The 12,495-nt window shown below is 37.2% G+C and overlaps 1 protein-coding gene across 1 annotated transcript in view; it reads left to right on the top strand.

Moving 5' to 3' along the window:
* The window catches only part of Gnat3 (G protein subunit alpha transducin 3), a 42,593-nt gene that overhangs the window by 11,122 nt on the left and 18,976 nt on the right, over positions 1-12,495 (top strand). Inside the window, exons 2-4 of the mRNA XM_051152087.1 lie at positions 698-740; positions 2,523-2,664; positions 12,081-12,238. Coding sequence (XP_051008044.1) covers positions 698-740; positions 2,523-2,664; positions 12,081-12,238 — 343 coding nt within the window. The remainder of the gene's footprint in view (positions 1-697; positions 741-2,522; positions 2,665-12,080; positions 12,239-12,495) is intronic.

The raw sequence follows: 12,495 nt of genomic DNA on the forward strand, positions 1-12,495 counted from the left end.
AACAGCTACTATGTTTTTATTAAGAGCTATTTCTTTCTCTGTTAAGACTCACATCCATTTTGGGTTTCTCTTTATGGTGCTTGAAGAGATAAATTAATGCCAACATTTTTTATAGTGAGGGTTGTAAACTAAAATACATGTTGCAGATAAGGGTGACTGCAACACCTGCAGTACCACTGCTGTTTTTTTATACATCTCATTGCACCTGATCCTATGGCAGGATACAGTCCGTATTACCTCATATGCATTAGGGCTCCTTGGAGTTACATAGATTTTAAGACGCTTCACTCATTTTGGTAAAGGAAATTAGCCATACACAAAGGTATGATAGGCTTCTGAGGAAAAAAGCATGTTTTAATCAGGATAGATTTCTGTTTGAATATTTCAGGAAATACAATTATTTATGGTTTTCTTATTTTGTCATTTATTCAAATAGAGATACAAAGTATCATATTAGGAGGCCAAGACTGCTTTAGAGTCTGAAATTATGGATTCTATCATTGGGTTGCAAACCCAGGAGACATAAACATCCCAAGTGATGTTTGTATTTAAAATATAATTATCTCTATTAGTACACATTCTTTCCCTTAGAAGTCACATGAAAACTAGGGTGAAAATTTACATGTGATAAAATAAATCTTAATGTTTATACAAATTCGGTGGATCCATGAATAACATTTGCTTCATTTTGTTTCAGGAGCAGGTGAATCTGGGAAAAGTACTATTGTTAAACAAATGAAGTAGGTACACAACTATTTCTAATGTTTGTATGTGGTGTTTGTCTATGCAATGAACAATTCTGTTTTAATTGTTTATTTAGTATTTTATCACAATATGAATACATCACTTTCACTTTTCTCTCTCTAAATTTTCCACATACCCGTTCTTGGTCTTTTCCATATCCATTGCCTCTTTTTTCATTAATTTTTGTTATATATTTATGAGTACATACAATCTTCTCATAAAGTCTCACAAATATGACTACAGTAATAGACATGCTAACATGGGCATGGAAAGTCCAGGAGGGTTCTACCCTACACACACATACACACACACACACACACACACACACACACACACACACACACGTATATAAGCCTTCTGAGACTTATAGGAATAAGTTACCACATCCAGCTAAAATTATATTTAATAATTTGTTATAGCAAAATCCCTAATATTGACATGAGCTTTAATTTTATAGTTAGTAAAGTTTGAATGAATTATGTAATTTATCTTCTTTGTAACAGGTAGTTGACTTCTGCCTTTTTAGGATAGTTCATTGGTTCTTCTTTATTTATATATATTGAGCAGGTTACTGTTTTACATAACAGGCTTTGTTTTTTTATATTTACTCAGTTGTATATCTGTAATATTTATCATTGTCTTTGCTTCAAATTTCCTTTTAATGTTAACATTTAAAATATTTCTTTTTATATGGCAAAATGACTGTTCATTTAATAACTATGATTTTTTGTTTTTTTACTCACTTTATCTGTGTTTATTATGTTTTTTATTTTTATTTTTTACATATACATTTATATTATTACATATACATGCAACATACTTCCTACAATGAGAAGAACCACAAAACTATCAGGAATTATATAAATGTTACATTCATAGTGTTTTGGCTATTTGTAGTTGGAAACCTTGAAGAAAACATCTGGGTAAATAAGTATGCTTCAGCTTATAAAAATAGAGACTTAAAAACAATAAGTTCAAGTGTGACTATGTCATAAATAAGAGTGTAATAGGAAAGAATAATTATCTAATGGAATTAGAGATCACTCTGCTGTTACCATGGACAAAGGGCTCAATGAGCTAGCACCAGCACAGAGTTTAGCTCTAACAGGAAAATCTATTTTAAGCTATTATTCCTAAACCCTCAGTCAGACTGTGACTTATGAGTGAATGGGTGGAAGTAAGAGAGGAGCCCAGCCAAACCTCTTGTCTGGGCAGTTCACTTCTGATGACCCAGGAGCACGTACACACATGGCAAGGGAGCTGCCGACAGAAGGCAATTACCTGAGTTAAAAAAAAAAAAATGAAAAGAGAAGAAGAATGCCTTTGTTAATGCTGTAAATAGAAAGCAGACACTCCTACTTTAAGTGTTTCTTAAGTGGTAGGAAAAGCCAGGGCTGTCCTGCTAAGTGACTTCATATCCTCTAGAAAATAATATAAACACCACACCAGGATTCAGACCTGGGTGGTCGTCTCTGACCTGGAAGTCATGAAAAAGGAATCTATGTTCCAACTAAAATGTTGTGACTTATATATTTCAAAAAATATTTGATCTATGCATGTCTTAAATTCTTCTTATATATTAGCCTGTGCTTCTCCCACAGCCAAACATATTATATGAAAAGACAATGAATGATAAACATTCAGAGATATAAAACTGCTCGGACTCAACATACATGCATGATCAAAATCCTTTCATTTTTAAGCTGTATATACTAATATGCTGTAATATTTGTGCTACAACAGGTCAACTCACAAAAGTCTCTCATGCTTAACTGTAGGATCATCCATAAGAACGGCTATAGCAAACAAGAATGCGTGGAGTTTAAAGCAGTGGTTTACAGTAACACCTTGCAGTCCATCCTGACCATTGTGAAAGCTATGACTACACTTGGGATTGAATATGTCAATCCTCGAAGTCCAGTAAGTACATCCATGTGACAATTACGTGCCCTAGGGGGAATGTGGGGCAAAAAGAAAGTCAAAAGATTGTTGTCCTAGCCTGTATATAAGAACATAATATAATAAGTTTTCAAATATTTACTAACTTGAACATAAATTTTCTCATTTTTCTCTAGATAAAAACTTTGTCTTCTACTATGCACTATAACTGCATTAAGCAGTAACTGTTTTCTAGTAAATAAATGTAATAATAAATATGACAGCAAAAGAAAGAAGCAGAGCTGTACAATGGTTGATAATGTAGCATCTAAGTGAGTTTTCTTTATTTAATTACCAATTATTTCACACATTATGATGCATTAAAAATCTACTTACTTTTAAAACAGATAATATGTAAAAAAAAACATTTTAATATAAAAATTGTGCATATATTATTGTCTAAAAGCCAGGAGGAGGCCCCCCCCTGGCTTTAAAAGACATTCTCTATTTCCACATGACCCCCCCCCAGAGTAGCTGTCACCTCCAAAGGGCATCAGCTGAGCAGTCTCCAGTGGCATCAGTGTACAGGAGCAACACTCATGGGACACTTTCTGTAAGATTAGCAAAAGACAAAAAGTGCTTTCCTTCCCTTCCTGGGAGTCCAGTTTGGGAATGGACCATTTAAATGAGCTGAAGAAGTGGTTTGGATGAAAAGGAAAATACTTATTTCTAGATGTTGGTCTCCATGCAAGAGGAACAGCAGAATAGCTCTAGGACTCATGGAATGCAGCCCACCGGTTAGCAAACCCACTGTTCTGAAGCATGGCTCTGCTTGTTACCTTTGTGGTCCTTATAATCCCCTTAATATGTGAATTGTGTGAGTGCTATAAAGGGGGCTTCCAGCCCCTCACTGGGCAGTATCATTGGCATACACAATAACAATGCTTGATCTCTTTCAGTGGAAGCCCCCACTTGTCACCATTAATGGAAGCCCCTGCTAGGAGCCCTCAGCCCTAGCCCCAGCTTGCCATCATCAGTGGTAACTATCAGTTCTGGCTTGGAAGGTTGCCCTCAGAGAAAGTCTACAGGGTCACCAGCCAGCCAGCCACAGGGTTCACACCCCACCTCAGTTTTCCCTAGTTGATATCGAAGTAGGACTTCGATATTCTGGTGCCTGTACAGGGACGTGAACCCTGGGTCCTACTTAGATATCAACTGGGGAAAACTAAGGTGGGGCATGAATATTGTAGTTGGCTGGCCACACAGATGCTTATCCCTGCTCTTATCTGTTTTCTTCTTCTGCTGCTGCTGCTGCTGCTGCTGCTCTTATCCTTTTCCTTTTACAGATTATATACCCCAACAAAATCTTTCAAGCAATACAAAAATCACAATGTGTTTACATTCTATTTCCCTATAAATAAATGTTTACAATGAACAAATGTAAGAAAATCATGTTCCACAATACCTTCACATGGCCAAGTGTTTTATGTATTATCTATAAGGAACAAGCATAAATAACAAGTTATTTCTGAGAACCCACATACATTTGTACATAAGCAACTTGTTACATATTAACAGAATATACACAAGCAAGGGAATTTCTCAGCCAGTTTATCTTTATTGGCAAGCTGCAATTTGCAGTTACAAAGAAGGAATCAGTTATCTTAAGAGGTAATCTTATGAAGAACGTAAAGGAATCACAAATCTAAACTCCTATATAAAAATAATCAGCCATGTCGATTTTTAGTTCTAAAGGTGCTCATCTACTCATTAATATGTTTTATTAAATCATATCAGGAAGCGGAGGGCAGAAAAATAGAATAAGGAAATCAATTGTCATCTCAGTCACCAGCCCAGCTTGAAAGAGTCACGTCAGCCAGTGGTGCTATGGGCCATTGTTCTTGATTTGCCAGCCTCAAAAAGTCCCCTAGCTTTACGAATAAGAGTGTATTTTCTCTTAACCTCAATTGTCCCTTAAGATTTCCTGTATCAGGGCCAACAGCAAAAACATCTTTACCTTATTTTGCTAAACAATCTCTTTTCCCCTAAGACTTTCTATGTCAGATCCCCTAGCAAAAACATCTTTACCTGACCTTGTTGGAATCTCTATTTTTCCAAATTCTTTCTAAGGGTAATGATCATTGTTAGCAATCTACATCTGTAGATTGTTTTCAGAGATGGTGGTTGAATCATTAATCTGCTCCAGCAGCAATGTTTGAAAGAGATCAAGCATTGTTATTGAGTATGCCAAAGATGTGCAGTGAGGGGATGAGAATGCCCTTTATAGCACTATATAACACAATTCACATATCAAGGGTATTAAAAGGACCATAAGGTAACAAGCACAGCTATGTTCCATAACAGCATGAAGTCCTCAGAACATGCAGTTCTCGGGGTTATGCCTTGCTGAGACACACCCATCGTGGGTTTGCTAACTGGTGGGTTGCATTCCATGAGTTCTAGAGCTGTTTTGCTGTTCCTCTTACACAGACCCTAACATCTACACTGTTTATTTGTTTTTTTTGCTGTTGTTGTTTTTGTTTTTTCTTCTTCTTCTTTGATACATTATGTCCCAATCGATCACACTTTCCCCACACTCCCATCTCCACCCCCCTCCACATCCCCTCTCTTTTCCCCCTGATCTACTCTCTCCACCTCCCCTCAGAAAAGAGCAGTCCTCTCTGGGGCATCAGCAAGACAGGGCACACAAAGCTGTAGTAAGACCAGGCACAAAAGACAAGGCTGGACAAGGCAACCCAGAAGGAGGAACAGGGTCTCACAAGCAGGCAAAAGAGTCAGGGACAGCCCCCGTTCTCACTTTTGGGATTCGAAGAACACCAAGCTACTCAGCCATATCATGTATGCAGAGGACCTAGGTCAGACCCCTACAGCCTCTCAGGTCTTTGCGAGTTTCCTGAGCTGTGTTCTTCTGGTGTGTCTCTGATCCTTCTGATCTCTCAGATCCTTCCTCTTTGTTCTCCCCCCTCCCCATCCCCTTCCTCACTTTCTCCTCTTCTTCCTCAAGAAAACCGGAACTCTGCCTAATGTTTGGCTGTGGCACTCTGCATCTTCTCTCATTAGTTGCTGAATGAAGTCTCTTGGCTATCTTTGATGACCATTTTGCTAGACTCTGGTCTCAGAATACTCAACAGGTAGGACAAACTGTAGTGTGAAGATTTAAGGCTGGGTTAGAGTCCCAATCCCTGCAGTTGAGGCCTTGCCTGGGTATAAAAGATAGTTAGGTTGAGCCTCCATGGTCCTCGTTACTAGGAGTCTTTGCTAGGGTTACTCTTGTATATTCCCTGATGTTTCCATTAAACTAGGTTTCCACCTCACCCCTGAAATGTCCCCCAATTCCAGTAGTTTCTGGTAATCCAGACCCAGAAAAACAAACATGGTATGTACTCAAGTTGATATTAGCTTTAAAATAAAAGACAATCATGCTACAGTCCACAGGCCCAGAGAGGCTAAGTAACAAGGAGGTCTTAAGTGAGGACACAAGGATCTTCCTGGCAAGGGGAAACAGGTTTCACATGTGGACTGGGGGTAGGTGGAGTTGGGAACAGGAGAGATGGGGAGGGGAGATACGAGGAGAAAAGACTAGAATACACTGTGTATTTTAAAGGAAAGGGTAAATTCCCTTTCTTCCCATCAGTTTTCTCAGAAAGGGCTGGAGGACAAAGGGAGAGAGGAAAAGAGAAAAGGAGAAATGGTAAGTGTACCTTAGGACAAACCCTTGGCAAAGCCTAGTTTCTATGACTTCCTTTCCTAGCTTCCCCTACCATTGGTTCCAGTTAAGTTTCTCACTTCTCTGGCTCCATCTTCTTTCTCACACATGAGAGGGAAACTTGGGAAGAAACTCCAAGACCTCCTATCTTTATTATTGTATGATCTATTGAACCTATTTTCTTTATGGCTGTTCTTAAGCACACAGAATTTTATAATGGCTCTTAAATGACTACTACTATAATCCCTTAATTTAAAGGTAAGAAACAATGGATCAAAAGAGAGTAGCAGGTTAACTTCAATCAGCTGACTTCCCAGCAGAACACACTGCTGCCTGGCTTCCTTTACAGTGTATTGCCCTATGTGAAGACTGCTTGGAACGGCAATGTTTATTTTACTTTTCCCTCCCAGGCAGTAATAGTTATTAAAATGTGTGTGCCTTCTGCGTTCTTTAACAATGATGTAAAGATTTTGGAATTTGCATATATATCATATGTTTTGTCAAGGAAGTGGAAAATCACTAAGTTTCCTATTGGTTCTTTTTTTTTTTTTTTTTTTTTAATGTGTGCTACATACAGCCAAGGTTTTATAAACTAGTGATGCCAACCAGTCCTCTTGGCTCTTAGGGACCTGATGATATGCAAGTGGAGTGGAAACCATAGACTTTAACAATACTATAAGAGATTTTTAATGTACTTTTTCCCACTGTACATTCAGTGTTTTAAACTTAGGTAGCCTATAAAGTTGCTATGGCATCTCAGGAGCATCTATGTCCTATGTCCCAAAATTTCAGATTACCATGGTTTCCTAGCACTAAACAGATCATATTTTTGTTTAAACTGTAGTAAAACATTTGCACTTTTAATCATTCATTTAATATTTTATTATAAGATGCATACATGTGGTACCTGGTTTAAACGGTATAGTCAACTAGTTAATTTCTAAGCACTATGTGTAGCTTTCAGATCTCTGATTAGGTGATCTGTCTACAGACATAAATTTAATTTGTCTACAGATTATTGTAATTTACATGAGGGAAATTCAGTGGATAGTGGATGAGAAGAAATAATCAAGTGCTTAGTGTAAAAAAAAATGGGAGATAATGGTGTGTATATTTTTAATGTGGCAGTCTCCAGTTATTGTAAAGGAATAGGAAAAGACAAAAGCCTAATGACCTCATATAATGACAAATGAAGAGAGAAGAGACCTGACTCCAAAAAATTGTTCACTGACTTCCACATATACACTATGACATGCCTATGCCTGTACCCACACATATATAATGTACATCACTCACACAGCCACATATAACAAAATTGATGATTGTTATGAGGATAATGCTTTAAGAAGAAGAAATACATTTGCTCAAAATGGTCTACTATTGAATTCAAGTAAGCTAGTAAGTATGGAATACTTGTATTCTATAATATCTCCAGAATCCTCAACAGTTGTCAGTACTCTAAGACTGAACGTTTAGTAAAAACAAAATTGGACATTTTTAATTGCGCATTTCTCAGCCATGCAAGCTAGTCATCTTTTCCTTCATGTTATGTGCCCTTTTCTTTCATATTTAGAAATATGACTGCAAAGTTCAGAATTAATTCAACAAGTCTTAGACTGCCTGAAGGACATAAAATTGATGAGCAGTCATTGCATATCCTGAAGAGAAATACTTATTTCATTTTCCATACAATGTCGCTCTGAACAAGTGATTATCAACCATCCTAATGCTGTGACACTTTAAGAGAGGTCCTTATATTTTGGTGACCCCAACAATAAAATTATTTCATTGCTACTTCATAATTATAATTTTGCTACTGGTATGAATCATAGGTCTGGTGGTCTTAGGTAAGCCTTGTGAAAGAGTGGTTTGACCTCCAAAGAGTAATAACCTTAAGAGTAATATTTGGAATAAAAAATTACAGATTACTAGAGATCCTCTAGTTTCTCTAGAATCAGCATATTATTTTGGTTTAGCCCTTCAACAATATTTTAGCAACATATACTATGAGAGTATACAAATGAATAAGACAACAAAAATATTTGCCCTCAAATATGAACATATACACTAAAAAATTAATAAAGTAAGGAAAGGACAGGCACTAAATAAATGCTGCGAATAATATGAAATAGGGGCAAGGAGTAGTTTTCGAGTGTTAGAAGAATAGAAAGGTATAGTAAGGTTTTTTAAGAAGAGACTGAACTGCTGAACAGAGAGCATGAATGGGACAGACCTAGGCCCTCTGCACATATGCAACAGTTGTGCAGCTTGGTCTTTATGTGGGATTCTGAAGGGCAGGAGCAGAGGCTGTCTCCGACTCTGTTGCCTGGCTTTGGATCCTGTTTCCCTACTTGAGATGCCTTGTCTACCCACAATAGGAGAAAACGTGCCTAGTCCCACTACAATGTGATATGCCAAGGTGGGTTGATTTCCATAGGATGCCTCCTCTCCTAGAAAAAGATCAAGGGAGGAATGACATGAGGGGTGGGGGAAGTGAGGGGCTGGGAGGAAAAGAGGGAGGGGAAGCTGCAATTGAGATAAAGTAAGTAAATAAATAAATTTTTTAAAGCAAAGGAAAGAAAGAAAGAATTCTGGCCAGAGTGGTCAGGGACACATCACGAGAACATGGCTTATCAAGAGGACTCATCAAGATCAGGGAGCCTATAGGGGTCTGACCTAGGTCCTCTGCATATATTTTATGGCTGAGTAGTTTGGTGTTCTTGTGGGAACATTAACAGTGCAAGTGGGGGCTGTCTCTTACTCTTTTGCTTGCTTGTGGGATCCTATTACTTGGTTGCCTTGTTCAGCCTTGATGTGACTTCGTGGTGTATGCTTAGTGTTATTGCAGCTTGTTAGGCCATGTCTGGTTGATGTCCTTGGAAGGCCTGCTCTTATCTGAGGGTAGATGGAAGGAGGATGGATCTAGAGTACAGGGAAGGGTGGAGAGACTGGGTGGATGAGTGGGAGGGGAAATTGTGTTCAGATGTAATATATGTGAGAAGAATAGAAAGTAAAAATAAAATGGAGATAAACAGATGATAGATAGATAGATAGATAGATAGATAGATAGATATAGATAGATAGATAGATAGATAGATAGATAGATAGATGAATGTGGCTTGACAAATACTTCTGCATAGAATCAGATGCACACAGCAACCCTTAAGATGGGCTTAGGGACTTACAGAGTATCAGGAGTCCAGTACTTGAGACTTGAAGAGACAAATCGAGACCAGTGGAAAAGAAAGAACAGACAGAAAGACAGATCAAGCATGGAAAGTTTTGTGAGTCATAATAAATAACTGGGGTTTTGAGCCTGAAGAGAACTCTTAGGGAAATTAAAACACAGGAATAAAATAACCTGTGGAATTTCAATTATCCATAAATTGATTACCATACAGATATAGCTTTGAAAAATAACTATAAATTATGGGCAAGATCTCATGGTGTAGCTCTGATAGGCCTGAAACTCACTACATAGACAAGGCTGTCCTTAAACTCCAAGAGATCTTCCTGCCGCTGCCTATGAAATACAAGAATTAAAAGCATGTGCCACCATGCCTAAGTACAGACGTTTTTTGGGTGTTGTACACACCAAGATAGGAAAGATGTTTTCTTCAAGGCTGACAAATACATATAGCCAAAACACTATGAGTGTAACATTTATAGAATTCCTGATTGTTTTGTGGTTCTTTTTGCGGTAAGTAGTTTATTGTGTATATGTGTAATAATATAAGTGTATGTGTAAAAAAATTTGTCTTTCTTTTTAAAGGTTTTCTGGATGGTATTCATAATGGCATTAAATAAACACTCTTGGAAATAAAAAAAAAGGAAGGGAAAACGTCAAAAAATAAAAACAAAAATGTATCTGGTGACCTTCTGGTCTTAAAAGTGAACTTTCATTCTTAAAAGTGTTTATTGTGCAAGACTATCAAGAACTGAAATGTTTTACATTCAATGAAATGTTGATATGGTTCTAGAACAGAAAAAATACCAATTTACTTGTTACCCAGGAGCCTGGACACCAATATAAATAAACAGTAGCTTAACTTGATGAGGAATAGTATAGAGTCAGGGAAAAGGCATATTTGTTTGGTTTATAAGAACTGCTGAGAAAGCCAGTGATTTGTTCCTTCATGAATGGACTCTGGGAAAAGCTGCCTCATTGCACCATTTGCCCAGAGACACATTAGCTGTAGAAGAACAAGCCTCCCAAATGGTCAACCCTGAAAACATACTGATCAGTAACAGTATACAGACTGAATAGATTGTAGTGTGTGTCTGTGTATAATAACAATTAATGAAAGAAGAATTCATGAATATGAAACATAGCAAGAAGGAGCTTATGGGAGGGCTTGGGGGAGGTTAGGGAAGGGAGAAATTATTCAGTTATACTATAATCTCAAAAATAATGAAAAACTAATTGAAAGGATAATATTCACTGGATTTGTAGTTCTCTGTATGATAGGAAGGATGAATTTTAAAATAAATCCCCATTAATGCTAGAAAGTAAGAAAATAAGTCTTATATTTCAGCAATTTGCCAATCAGCTGATTATCTGATCTTCCTAATCAGAAAGAAAGATGAAAATTTTTCCTTTTAGTTTTAATATTCTCTAATAATAAATAACATGCTATCACTATATTAGCCAAAGACAATACTTTTAACAAAACAGCAGAATAAGCCTTTAGTTGAGATGATTAGTATGAATGAATGGCATCAGGCAGCACTAATGTCTTTCTGGACATATTTCCCTCCCAGCATACTCACATAGTACAGACTCTACTAGTGTTTTCCTCCTGTTCTAGAGTCTGTTGTATTTGTTGCTTTGTCAAAAGTCACTTGAGAGAAGTACTCTGTACACATGTAAATGTGGACATTGTAGTGTATGCTTATTGTAAGGATAGTGAGACACTTGTGGGCCATACTGTAAACCGTCATAGTGATATTCACCAGCATATTATTATAACAGGCAGCAGGTGAATTTTGGATACTGACACTGGCCATCTAAGCCCAGATTTCTTTGTTTTCTTAACAAATTACCATAATCTATTTAGGTACTCTATGTCTCAAATTCCTAATCTTAATTATTTGTAAAAATGGTTTTAATTACTAGTATAAATAGTGGTCTACAGATTGGTTAAATTTCACTTATGTGTTAAGTAAACTTCTGTCCTCCCTCATTACTTTCCAGGTCTTAGTATGCACTCACACAATAGTTACTCTGTTTTGTTGCTGTTGTTGTTGTTGTTTTGGTATTTGTTTTTCATTGCCAGTTTTAATGTGTGCCTTACGGGACTTTACTACAAAGGCACACGATTGACACCACCTAACAGAGAGCTTGAACCTCACTGTGAGGTTATGTGTGTTTAACTGCTTGCAGAATAATCAAAAGAATATGGCTCATGATAAAGAATACTTTACAGCCATCTCATTTACTACAGCATTTTTACCCAAGAAATAACAGACTCAACCAAAGCACTGTTACCATTTTTGACAACATATTCAGAAGTCAATGATACATAGCAAAGCATTCAAATTCCTCACTATATTATTTTAATTTTCTATATAAATTTTAGCTTTATTGTTGTTCATAGATTTTGAAAAAAAAATGTTCACTGGATTTATAGGCAAAAGAAATTGGAAGAAAAAAAGCATCTCAAATTGCTCTATTTATAACAGTATCTGAGCCTAAATAACATTTTTGTTCTTCCCACCAAAACTACTTCAGGAAGACCAACAACAACTTCACTCAATGGCAAATACACTAGAAGATGGTGACATGACACCTCAGTTGGCTGAAATAATAAAACGACTGTGGGGAGATCCAGGAATTCAAGCCTGCTTCGAAAGGGCATCTGAATACCAGCTCAATGACTCTGCAGCTTAGTAAGTGACTTTCCTGAATAGGAACAGCAGATAGCATGTAGGTTTATAATGTGGTACATTGTGCATGTAAGCACAAATGTCGGTCTGGAACTCGGGCCCTGCTTCTTCTCCTTGTAGCTTTCCAGGTGCTGGACCCAAAGGAGTGAACCTCAGCGGGGCAGGTTTGTTTACAGGATCCCAGTCAATCCCTGATTGCCCCAAGGGAAGAAAGCCTTATCTAGTATAGCTCTTTTAGTGTTACAGCCGTTTTAGGGACA

The sequence above is a fragment of the Acomys russatus genome, chromosome 10 (assembly GCF_903995435.1).
Source record: "Acomys russatus chromosome 10, mAcoRus1.1, whole genome shotgun sequence".
NCBI classification, from domain to species: domain Eukaryota; kingdom Metazoa; phylum Chordata; class Mammalia; order Rodentia; family Muridae; genus Acomys; species Acomys russatus.